This window comes from Anabrus simplex, chromosome 3, assembly GCF_040414725.1.
Source record: "Anabrus simplex isolate iqAnaSimp1 chromosome 3, ASM4041472v1, whole genome shotgun sequence".
Classification (NCBI taxonomy): domain Eukaryota; kingdom Metazoa; phylum Arthropoda; class Insecta; order Orthoptera; family Tettigoniidae; genus Anabrus; species Anabrus simplex.
In genome coordinates, this window is record NC_090267.1 from 33,118,721 (window position 1) to 33,130,986 (window position 12,266).

General features: G+C 38.4%; 1 protein-coding gene across 3 annotated transcripts in view; it reads left to right on the forward strand.

Moving 5' to 3' along the window:
* Positions 1–12,266, forward strand: part of LOC136866975 (TBC domain-containing protein kinase-like protein) — a 107,998-nt gene that overhangs the window by 18,603 nt on the left and 77,129 nt on the right. For all 3 annotated transcript variants that reach the window (XM_068226984.1, XM_068226983.1, XM_068226985.1), the window contains exons 4-5: positions 2,177–2,411; positions 11,520–11,800. In XM_068226984.1, coding sequence (XP_068083085.1) covers positions 2,177–2,411; positions 11,520–11,800 — 516 coding nt within the window. The remainder of the gene's footprint in view (positions 1–2,176; positions 2,412–11,519; positions 11,801–12,266) is intronic.

Below are 12,266 nucleotides of genomic sequence, written 5' to 3' on the forward strand. Positions count from 1 at the left end.
ATTCTGTACAGAATAACATCATCTGCAAACAGCCTTATCTCTGATTCCACTTCTTTACACATATCATTAATGTATATAATAAAACATAAAGGTCCAATAATACTGCCTTGAGGAATTCCCCTCTTAATTATTACTGGGTCAGATAAAGCTTCTCCTACTCTAATTCTCTGAGTTCTATTTTCTAGAAATATAGCAACCCATTCAGTCACTCTTTTTTCTAGTCCAACAGCACTCATTTTTGCCAGTAGTCTTCCATGATCTACCCTATCAAATGCCTTAGATAGGTCAATCGCAATACAGTCCATTTGGCCTCCTGAATCCAGGATATCTGCTATATCTTGCTGAAATCCTACAAGCTGAGCTTCAGTGGAATAACCTTTCCTAAACCCAAACTGCCTTCTGTCAAACCAGTTATTAATTTTTGCAAACATGTCTAATATAATCAGAAAGAATGCTTTCCCAAAGCTTACATGCAATGCATGTCAAACTGACTGGCCAGTAATTTTCAGCTCTATGTCTATCACCCTTTCCTTTATACACAGGGGCTACTATAGCAACTCTCCATTCATTTGTTATAGCTTCTTCAACCAAACAATAATCAAATAAGTATTTCAGATATGGCACTATATCCCAACCCATTGCCTTTAGTATATCCCCGGAAATCTTATCTAATCCAGCTGCTTTTCTAGTTTTCAACTTTTGTATCTCACTGTAAATGTCATTGTTATCATAGGTAAATTTTAATACATCTTTAGTATTACTCACCTCTTCTATGTGGACATTATCCTTGTAACCAACAATCTTTACATAGTGCTGACTGAATACTTCAGCCTTTTGAAGATCCTCACATACACACTCCACTTGTTCATAATGATTCCTGGAATGTCCTCCTTTGAACCTTCTTTGCTGCACGAATACAACTGTATTTTCTGTAATTCTTGAATATGAAGCAGATCCTTCACAATATCACAAAGACAGTAATCCTAACTGGCAAAGAAAAAGGAAAATTGGTTTTCATACCAAGAATTCCATTGATCTCAAATGATTTGTCATTTTGTTTCAAGCTGTTACAATTTACAGGGAGATTAGATTACAGTATGACTATCAGTAAGGCTCAGGGTCAAACGTTATACATTATTGTGAAGTTGATTTGAAGGATTCCTATTTCACACGTGGTCAGCTCTACATTCCTTTCTCCCTTGTCGAACTAGCAGAAAATCTGTTTGTGCTGGTGCCAGACAATGAGACATCAAATGTAGTGTATATCAGTGTATGTATTTTTTATGAAAAAAGAATAAAAGTAAAAGAAGAAATTGACAAAGGGTGGACTTTTAATGCATGTCTTCTGTATTATATAGTGAATACTGCAGGGGTGTACAACATACCCACTGAAGCAGGTTATCTTCAGCTAGTTTTAAACAAAAAGCTGTAGATATGGAGCATTACATAGATTGTACAGTCTAGGCTAGGTGTATTCCTGCTACAGTAATGGAGCAGATCATACTATCAGTGACTACTTGGTAAGCCTTGAGCTGCAAAATATATTACCTGATTTACTTAAGTTTCCAGTAACTCTGTGTGGAGGAGTTTCCTTAGAAGTTGCAGTGGAACCAAACAGGAAATGTTTTCAGAACCTATTGCTCCAGCTTCTGATCCATAGTGCAGATGGGCTGAGTTCAGAAAATGTTTATTTTCACTAAAATATCATCATGAATAAAGTCAACTCAGGAATAACTCTCAGTTCCCAGAAAACCTTAAATGATCAGAGGGTGTGAAGAATCTTCAGGCTGAAACTTAATATTGTGACTTCTAATGTCAGAAATCGTTTAGGAAAGTGGATATCTGGTTAACACTTCGAGTGAATCGCAAGATGAACAAATATCCTCAGCTGAAATCATGTCAGATGGTCTGAATTAGGTCAAATCTGCATTGAAAATCATTGGGTTGTCAAATGATCTCCTGTGACCTGCTGTGAACAGTCTACAGATCGTTACTGGTTACCAGTCTCTAGTAGAAAAAGAAGCAGTTTAGCCAGCAAGAATTCACAAGTCCTTAGATCTCTTAGGCAATAAAATTTTAAAATATTCTAATGATTTTTTAGTCCTATCGTTTGAACCTCTTCTCCTTCATGACATTGCAGACTGACTCATATATATTGTGTATTGTGTCATTATAGATATCCCAAGTACACTGCTCCAGAAGTCTTCTTAGGTGGTCGTACTACTCGATCTGGACCCAAAGTGGATGTCTGGTCACTTGGAGTTGTCCTTGCCGAGCTGGCATTGGGACGCCCTCTTTGGACAGACCTAAAGCTAGCACAAATCATGCGCAAAGTATTGAGCCTCTTGCACTGTGACGGTACTGTACTGGAACGATTTGCCCGAGAAAATGGGTGCTTTGATCAATTTCAGGTGAATATATAATCTTATCTCAGAGTCTTTCTACACTGCCAAGCAAAAAAGAAATCGCAACACTTCAGAATTTTTCAAAGAGAGTGATTTATTTTATTAAAATTAATAACTAACTTGTGTGGGTTGTTGTTATCTTTATCACTGTCACTTAACACAATACTAATGTGATATCCAGAGCAATTTTCATTGAGAGAAATGGGATTTTACAGGAAATTATACAAAAGGATACATGAATTGCTAAAAATCCCTTGTGTGTATCAAAATTTAATATTGTTTAAGGACAGTTAATTTTAATTTCCTTTCACTCAAAAGTTACAGTTATTTTTGTACTATAACATACACTTTCAGAAAGGTGTGTTGCCACCTCTGGTACGAATCACAGCTTCCATCCTTTGAGGCTTACTCCTGATGAGTGCTGCAATGTTCTCTTGAGGAATGAGCTCCCATTCTTCTTGAAGACTTTCCGCAGCTCCTGCATAGTCTCTGGACAATGACTATGCACTTTTCTTCCCAAAACATCCCATATAAGCTCAATCAGATTAAGATCCGGACTGCGTGTAGGCCATTGCATCAGTTGGATCCCTACATCCTCGAGGTACTGAAGGACACGTCTTGCAACATGAAAGTCAAGGATTTCTTCAAAGTAGCGACAGGCCGTAAGCGACCCGCCTTCCACGAAGATGAGTTCTGTTCGAACAGCCAAGGAGATGCCTCTCCACACCATTACAGAACCGCCATTGAAAGGCATCCATGAAGAAAAGTTGCATTGGGAATACCTTTCTCCACGTCTCCTCCACACCCTTTCTCGTCCATCTGGGCACCTGAGGCTAAACTGAGATACATCCGTGAAAAGAACTGTCCCCCACTGTTCATCAAGCCAATCCTAATGATCTCTTGTGAAACGTAAACGATTCTGTCAATGCTGACGTGTAAGATCTGGGCCATTAGCAGGTCTTCTGGAGTAGAGTTGAGCATCATGTAACCTCCTCCCACTGTCCACTCACTGACATTCACACCTCGTACCTGTTCAAGCCTACTTCCGGTCACGCAGAATTTGAAGGCGCAAGAATTGGTCATCCTTTGCAGAAGTTGACCTTCTCCTACCAGATCCTGGCCTGCGAGTGTATGAACCCACTGAATGGTATGTGAAATGGTTGATGGAGAGCAGTGTAACAACGCAGCTATGTAACGCAAGCTGCGCCCATCCTCTACTAACGCTACTGCCCTAGCGGCATCTTCTGAGCTCAGAGGCATCTTCACCCAGTAGCACTCTGCTGTAAGTAGTGTAAGTGCTGTCTAATACTGATTAGAGGGTCAGAGAATTCCCTCCATCACACTTGGAGGTAACAATGAAGGTATGGAAACAAAGACGTGCATTCTTGTGATAGGCGGTAACTTTCACTGCAGAGCACTATACCTTTGGGATGGTCTATTGTTTGTTATTAGTGCCTGTTGTTGAGTTCATTCCATTCAACAATCTTTGATAACATTTCTTAAGATCAAATACATAGTAAGAAGTTTCATAGGAGGGTACGAGAAATGTTAAAATTTATATTTTATCACAGTTTCTCAAATATCTTGAGGTGTTGCTTTTTTTTTTTTTTTTTTTTGCTCGGCAGTGTATGTTGTAAGTGTGGGGGGCGGGGTCTCAATAGCCAAGTGGCTTACTTCTCATCAAGACAAGTTTAGTTTGAATCCCTGCCATTGAAAAATCACATCCCTATAGTTAAGATTCCTCAAGGAATTGAAGTTCTTGTGGCTATGATCAAGATATCATAATGTCTGTAAAACTGGAAGCTTCCTTCTTTTTTTCTTTCATAAATGGTGAACTTAACAGAGTGGAGTGGCCGAATACTTAAACTCTATACAGCTATGGAGATAGGCTCTGCATTCGGGAGATGGATGAGAATGCTATTCTTAGAATGATTTTCTGTGGTTTCCCATTTTCTCTTCCAGGATATTACCGAGACAATTCTTATTTATATGCCACAGCTGATTCCTTCCTCCTCCTTACCTAGTTTCACTCACTATAATTTATCTTCATTAGCTCCTCAACTGAGGTTGGTGATAGGAACGGCATTCGGCTGAAAAAACATACTTTATCAGGTCATCTTGCCTTATCCCGGACCCCGTATCAAGAAACAGGACTGAGGGATAAGACATCCATAACGTGAACTTATGGACCCCTATAATAAAGGGTCATCGAAAGAGGTGGACCTGATTTTAAATAGTCATATTACACAAACTAGTAAAGATAAACCAATACTTTCTTTCGACACTTTGACGCAAGTGTAATAAACAGAACTTGAAAACAATATTCTCTCACCCCTGGATAAATAATGCAAGTATCGAGCTCGATTTATTATTATTATTATTATTATTATTATTATTATTATTATTATTATTATTATTATTATTATTATTATTATTTACATAGTCGAATGATCTTATTGTGTGTGTGGTTATGTCATGAAACGTGCTGTACATAAATATTTATATGAGTTCAGTTAATGTAAATACCTGTAAATTAAAATTATATAATTTATTCTTACCTGTATGTATAATTTGTAATCTGCTACGTAATTTTGAAACACACTATAACTTCCAGGAAGGCACTAGATGATGGTAGAATATTCTGTACATTATAATTATGTTGCTAGGCACTCTAGAATTTTCAAGAAGGTATTTTTTTTTATAATGTAGCTTTCTAGAAGCCTGGTCAGGTACATATGTAAGGAGGTAGTCTTGATGGTAACGACGAGTTCTTGTTTAGTGGAGTTATAGTGCAGCAAGAATATACTTGTGACCTCGTGTGTTGTGACATGCAGTGGTTGCAGTCTCCATGTTGAAGTGATCGGTAGTTGTTCAAAATGGCGGCTTACCGGGCGAGTTGGCCGTGCGATTAGAAGCACGCAGCTGTGAGCTTGAATCCAGGAGATAGTGGGTTTGAATCCCACTGTCAGCAGCTCTGATGATGGTTTTCCGTGGTTTCCCATTTTCACACCAGGCAAATGCTGGGGCTGTACCTTAAGACCATGGCCGCTTTCTTCCAACTTCTAGGCCTTTCCTCTCCTATCGTCATCATAAGACCTATCTGTGTCGGTGCAACGTAAAACTACTAGCAGAAAACAAATGGCAGCTTTGTTGATGTTCTCAGAGCGAAGTGTTTTGTTTGTGATACTGTCATTAAGGTTATGTATGTGTTAATTTGTAAATAGATGTGAATAAATAACTTTCGACACTTTGACGCAAGTGTGATAAACAGGTATAACTTGAAAACAATATTCTCTTACCCCTGGGTAAATAATGCAAGTATCGAGCTCAATTTATTATTATTTTACGATTATTATTATTATTATTATTATTATTATTATTATTATTATTATTATTATTATTTATTTATTTATTTTTTTTTTTTAATTCGTTGTGCCCAGCTGTGGAGCGCGTTTGAACTTATTTTGCACAATGTTTCTTCTTCTTTTCTTCCCAATATCTCTTCATTTTTTCACTGTGTTCCTTTCTGCGTGTTTCTGTCCAGCCTGTATTTTTTCTTGTCGGTTTCTCTGCAAATTTATGTTTGTTTACTAAGCTTCTAAATTTCATTCTATCTTGAATGGTTTCGTCCTCAATACCCATTTCTTGTAGATCTTCATGAATTTCTGCTAACCAGTTGTTGCGGATTTTCAGGATTAGAGCTAGATTTAGAATTTTCTTTGTCAGCCTGTTGTTATCCATTCTGTGTAGGTGTCCGTAGAATTTTAGTCGTCTCTTTCTGATGGTATCTGTGATTTTTTCTGTGAATTGAAAAATTTCGTGTGGTTTCTTTTTCATCCAAATTCCATTTTCGAACTTTGGTCCTAGGATTTTTCTGAGAATTTTCCTCTCTTGTTTCTCAATGCTTTTCATTTGTGACCTGCCGCCAATGATCAGTGTTTCAGATGCATAAAGTGCCTCTGGTTTGATGACTGTATTGTAGTGTCGTAATTTTGCATTTTTTGATATACATCTTTTGTTGTATCTGTTCCATGTGATTTTGTAAGCCCTTTGCAGTTTAGCAGTTCTTTCTTTGTTAGCTTCCTGATTTAACCCTGCTGGCTGAATAATTTCACCTAGATATTTGAATTTGTCTACTTGGGAAATTATTCCACAATTGGTGATTAATGGTTGATTGTCGAATCTTGATTTAGTTCCTTCCATAAACTGCGTCTTTTCAAATGAAATTTGAAGTCCAGTTTTTGCGGCTATTTCATTCAATTTTTCTATGGATTGGATTGCTTCTTGTCTGTTGTTCGAAAGGATCGCAAGGTCATCTGCGAAAGCTAAGCAGTCAAGGTGAATTTTGTCTTTAAGAAGTCTGCCAATGTTTATACCTTTAGTTTCTTTTCTCCATTCACAAATCACTTTTTCCAAAACTAAATTGAATAGTAGTGGGGATAGTCCATCTCCCTGTCGGACGCCAGTTCTGATTTCGAACGGTTCAGAAATTTCTCCCAAGAACTTAACTTTTGATGTTGTGTTGGTCAGAGTTTGTTTAATCAATTCCCTCGTTTTCCTGTCGACTTGAAATTCCTCTAGTATGTTGAACAGGGTCTGCCGATCTATGGAATCATACGCTTTTTTGAAGTCAACAAAGGTGATTACTGTTTGTTTGGTTTTGCGAATCTGTAGTATGGTTTTTAGGTTTAGGATTTGTTCTGCGCAGGATCTCCCTTTTCGGAATCCAGCCTGATAATCTCCGATCAGGTGGTCTGTTTGTTTCTCTAATCTATTAAGTAGAGCTTTAGAGAAGATTTTATATACGAGTGAGAGGAGAGAAATTCCTCTGTAGTTGTTAATATCTGATTTGTCTCCTTTCTTGTGAAGTGGGTGAATCAATGCACCTTTCCAATCCTCCGGAATTTCTTCAGAAAACCAAATGTCCTGTAAGATTTTTTGAATACTCTGGGCCAGTTTGTCACCACCAATTTTCAACATTTCAGCGATTATTCCATCTTCTCCTGGTGCTTTGTTGTCTTTTAAATCTCTGATTATTTGTTTGACTTCTTGTAATGTGGGGGGTTCTGAATCTGGATTAGGTGTTGGTTTTTCATAGGTGAATTGTTCCTTTGGAGATTCACAGTTTAAAAGGTCCATGAAATGGTTTGCTAGGAGTTCACAATTTCCCTTATTACTTGTTTCCAAAGTCCCATCTGCACGTTTGAAACAGAGACTAGGTGCCTGGTAATTGGATAATTCTTCTCTGAATGTTCTGTAGAAGTTCTGTGTATTGTTTTTCTTGAAATCTTCTTCTATTTCTACCAGTCTGTTTTGATCATATTTTCGTTTTTCAGATCTGATGATTTTTGAGGTTTGTTTCTGTGTTTTGAAGAATTCATCACGATTTTGATCAGTTTTATGGGAACTCCAGTTTAGCCAGGACCTAATTCTGACTTCTATGGCCTTGTCACAGGTGTCATTCCACCACCTGTGTTTGCGTTTCCTTGGGGGATTGCTGATGTTTTGTGAAGCTTTCAAGAGTGTGTCCTTGAGTTCTAGCCAGTTTGAAGGAGCATCATTGGAGATATTCGCAAGGAAATTGTCTGAGTTCTGTCTCAGAAATTCAGGGTCGATTCTTGGGTTTCTGATTGTTTTGGTTTTCTTCCTGGTGGGTTGAAACTTTACTTTAACAAGAGATAGGTGGTGGTCGGAGTCAATAATTCTCTTTTTGACTTTAACGTTCATAATTTCTTTTTGGTTTTTCTTGGAAATAGCCACATGGTCTAGTTGAAATTCTCCTAAATGCATGTTCGGAGATCTCCATGTCATTTTCTTTTGTGGAAGTGCCAGGAAATGGGTTGACATCAATTTTAGATCGAAATTCTCGCAGAAGCCAATTAAACGTTCTCCATTTTTATTGGTTCTTTTGTGAGCAGGGTAAAGTCCTACAGTGGTCCTAAATTTCTTCTCTTTGCCAATTTGTGCATTGAAGTCCCCCAGCAGAATTTTGACATGATGTTTTGGAACTTTGGCTGTAGTTTCTTCTAGTAATTCCCAGAAGTCATCTACCTTCTGTGGGTCTTTTTGATTGTAATTGTTTGTAGGTGCATGTGCATTGATTAGTGTATAAGCTTTGTTTCCTGATTTGATTGTCATTAGCGAAATTCTTTCAGAAGGAGATGTAAAGTATAATACCGAATTTGTGATATTATTTCTCACTGCAAAACCAGTGCCAAATTGTAATATTTTGTTAGGGAGGAGGGCAGCTGGTTTACCTTTATAAATTCTATAGTTTCCTGATTCAAAATGATTTTCGTCACTGTACCTAGTTTCTTGGAGTGCCAGAATTTGGATGTTGAGTTGGTCTAATGTGTCTGTTAAGTGCTTCAACTTTCCAATTTTGCGAAGCGTGTTGATGTTTAAAGTGCCAATAAAATGTTTTTCCTTTGGGCGAAGAGATTTGGGAAGCTCCGATACATTCCCGCATGATGTTCTCGGTCCCCCAGAATCCGATGACCGAGAAAACCTAGTATGAATACTAGGGCCTGGGGTAGTAGTATCATTAACGACGTTGCCATCATGCTAGTAAGTTGAAGATAATGGGGAGATTGATCTTTGTCAATCTCATAGTTACAACTAAGGTATTGAGCCTCAGAGGTTGCCTCAAGATGTTTTCTGGCTGTGCCTGTTTTTGGTCCGCGAGAGGTATTTTATTTCCCTCAAGCCCTCCGGACAAGTCCGGCGAGCCCCCCGATCCGCCACCATCCAGTTATTATTATTTTGTGTGCGTCGTTGTGGAAACATTAACTTGTTCACTTACTCTCAAAGTTTTTGTTCATACCTTGCAACAACTTGATATTGCTCTGCACACAGTGAGTCTGTAATCGAACTCCACCATGTCCACTGTAGCATGTCGGATGTCACCATAGCAACGGTGGCCACAATCCACTCCTGTAAATGGTTTATGTCCCGGATTTTTTCACTATACACAGTGAACAGCAACAGGATATTTAAACTCCGCAAATCATAACGCACTGGGCTTTCTGCTGGATGTTCGCCACTGTGCTGACCATGTCACGTGTAGTATACTGTTGAGGTGCACCCTTGTGTTCAGATCGCTGCATGATGTCAGTACCTGTCGGTACCTTGCAAATTTACTTGAACAGGTATAGATTTGAAAGAATTCTTCTTCTGACACAGTCTGCCTACGAAGGTTGGTGATCCAGTTGATTATGATTACTCACAAAATAGTGGCTTAAAAGATTTCATCCATACCAGTGGTGCAGGTCTTTAAGCCAGGAATTTCTCCGTCTCTTCACAGATTGTTGTTCTTCAATTTTCCCTTTGTTGATAAGTTGGAGTTCAAATCGTTCATCTCTCATGATATGCCCGATGTACCTGAGCTTTCGCTCCTTGATGGTACGTAAATTTGGGCAAAACAACCATCTCCAGGGTCAATTGCCTTGAAGTACGATGTGTTGTTGAGAGGAGTCACTGTCAACTAACTTGGATGGTAAGAGAGGATAGTTAGGTCACACACCTAAATTCAGTGCTGCACCGTCATTTCATAGTCTCTAGATAATTGTGTATGTGGCAGGATGTGATTCAAGCATACATCTCCAGAATTTCCTAGTGTATAGATAACTAGCTAGTTAGTAGTCAAGAGTGTGTAGTTATAGCTTGTGCTTTGGGAGACGAGCTTTAGTAATACTGAAGGTGTTGGACCAATTGCAGAAACGATGACTAGTTTTAAGACTTAGGCAACGTCTACCTAAATGACGTCTAAATAATGCGCGATCTTCCCTTGCATAAACAGCGTTCAGCCGGTTTTTAAGTAGACATCGTTTAAAGTTTCAATATTGGTTTGAAAATCGAGATAGAAGTAAGTTTCATGCAACTCTTTGCTTGTTACAACCAATGAAATTCGTTGGTGCGCATGCCGAACGCCAGTCTTCCTACACATTACTTAAATATAGCTAAGCATGAGCATGACTTGCCCGCAGATAAGAGTATTGCTATCGGTGAAAATTAACTCTCATAATATTATCGACATTAAAGCATCATGCTACCGTACGGGGAAGTGTAGCTTGGATTATAGCGTTGTTACAGTGAGTGAGTGTAACAGTAGCTTCAATGAAGGGAAGATGAAGCAATAGCAATATGTAACCGAGTGTGTTGTATGGGCCATATAGATGTAGCTTGCATTCTGGAGATCATAGGTTCAAAACGCATCTTCGGCAGCCTTGAAGATTGTTTTCCGTAGTTTCCCTATTTTTACACCAGGCAAATACTAGGGCTGTTGTTATGGCCACGGCTCTTCTTAAACAATAATCATCACCATCACCATCACTTGCCTTTTTTTATCTGATAGTTGCTGAAAACTTATACGATTATATACATAAAAACCACATACAACCTACTTTTTAGTTTTTCACTATTATGTGTGTTTACTTGGCAGTAAATATAAGTGAATCCCTCCCAGTTGATGTATGTGACAGCCCTCTTACGATCGGGACACGTAATTCTGATATGTACGTAGTCGAAGTGACCTATAATTCCATAGAAATTACCCCTGTATATAATAAAATATATCGGTTGCCAAGAATTGTTTTCAAGTTGACAGTTACCGGACTGTCCCTATGTCAGTCTAAAGAAACAAGTCTCTTGAAAAGCGAAACATTTTAAGATCTACCTTCCTGTACATGTCAAATGCATTGTTGCAATTTTCTTCCCTTCTTCCCAGAATTGTCTCAACATGATAATACAAATTACATGTTTCATGGTACATAACCTCTGATTGTGATTCACTCCTCTCATTTGCGGTTAAACAGTGCTCTCGGCAGTGTTTAAACATGACCGGTTAAACATCGGTTTTAGACAGTGTCTAAGTGATAAAAAACGTTTCTGCAATGTGGCGGCCCTACTTAGGCATTGTTTAACTGTAGACATCGTCTAAACACCATTTCTGCAATCAGCCCTTTATGTTTCCTAACCTGTATTGTGGTATGTGTATTCTGTATGTTTTTATCCTGTGACAGTGGTGACCTAGCTTACTAAGATTTCAGTTAATTGTTCAGAAAAATCCAGTGTTCTTTTTAAGACCTTTTAGTTAATAAAACATTTGTTTTTAAGGAGTTACCTTCAGAAATGAAAGAGTTCATCAACACATGCCTGAGCGTGAGTCCCCGCAAGCGTCCTTCACCGCGCGAGCTGTTGGAGCACCCTTTCTTGTGTCAGGCAGACCAGTCAGATGATAGCTTGAAAAAATCATCTAGCAGCAAGAAACACCCATTATTTGAGCGCCGACTAAAGGAGCTGTATCATCTGTGGCATCTTGCAGGAGGTGATGTCCAGGCAGAGCTGAAGAAACAGGGTCTTATTCGCAGCAGAGCTCCTATTCTTTCACTTCCAAAGTAAGTTGGTTTATTGCTATACATTCATATGTATCGTCTCAAAAGACCTATCTGTGTCGGTGCAACGTAAAGCCATTAGCAAAAAAAACATTCATGTGTTCTCTGATTGTATTTATTTATCATACAGCTGAGTGGTGATACATTCAGGGTACATTCAGGGAAACGGGAGCGGTGATAAGGGTACAGAGATCTGGAAGTCAAGTAGGGATGACATAAAAATGTTAGTGTTGAACTGTAGAAGTATTGTAAAGAAAGGAATAGAATTAAGTAATTTTATAGATATATATATTTACCAGATATTGTAATAAGAATTGAATCATGGCTGAGAAATGATATAATGGATGCAGAAATTTCTGATGGAACTGGAGAGTGTATCGTAGAGATAGGATACGAATGGTGGGAGAGGGAGTATTCATTCTGGTGAAAGAAGAATTTGTAAGCTACGCAAAAGTTAAAGATGAGAAAC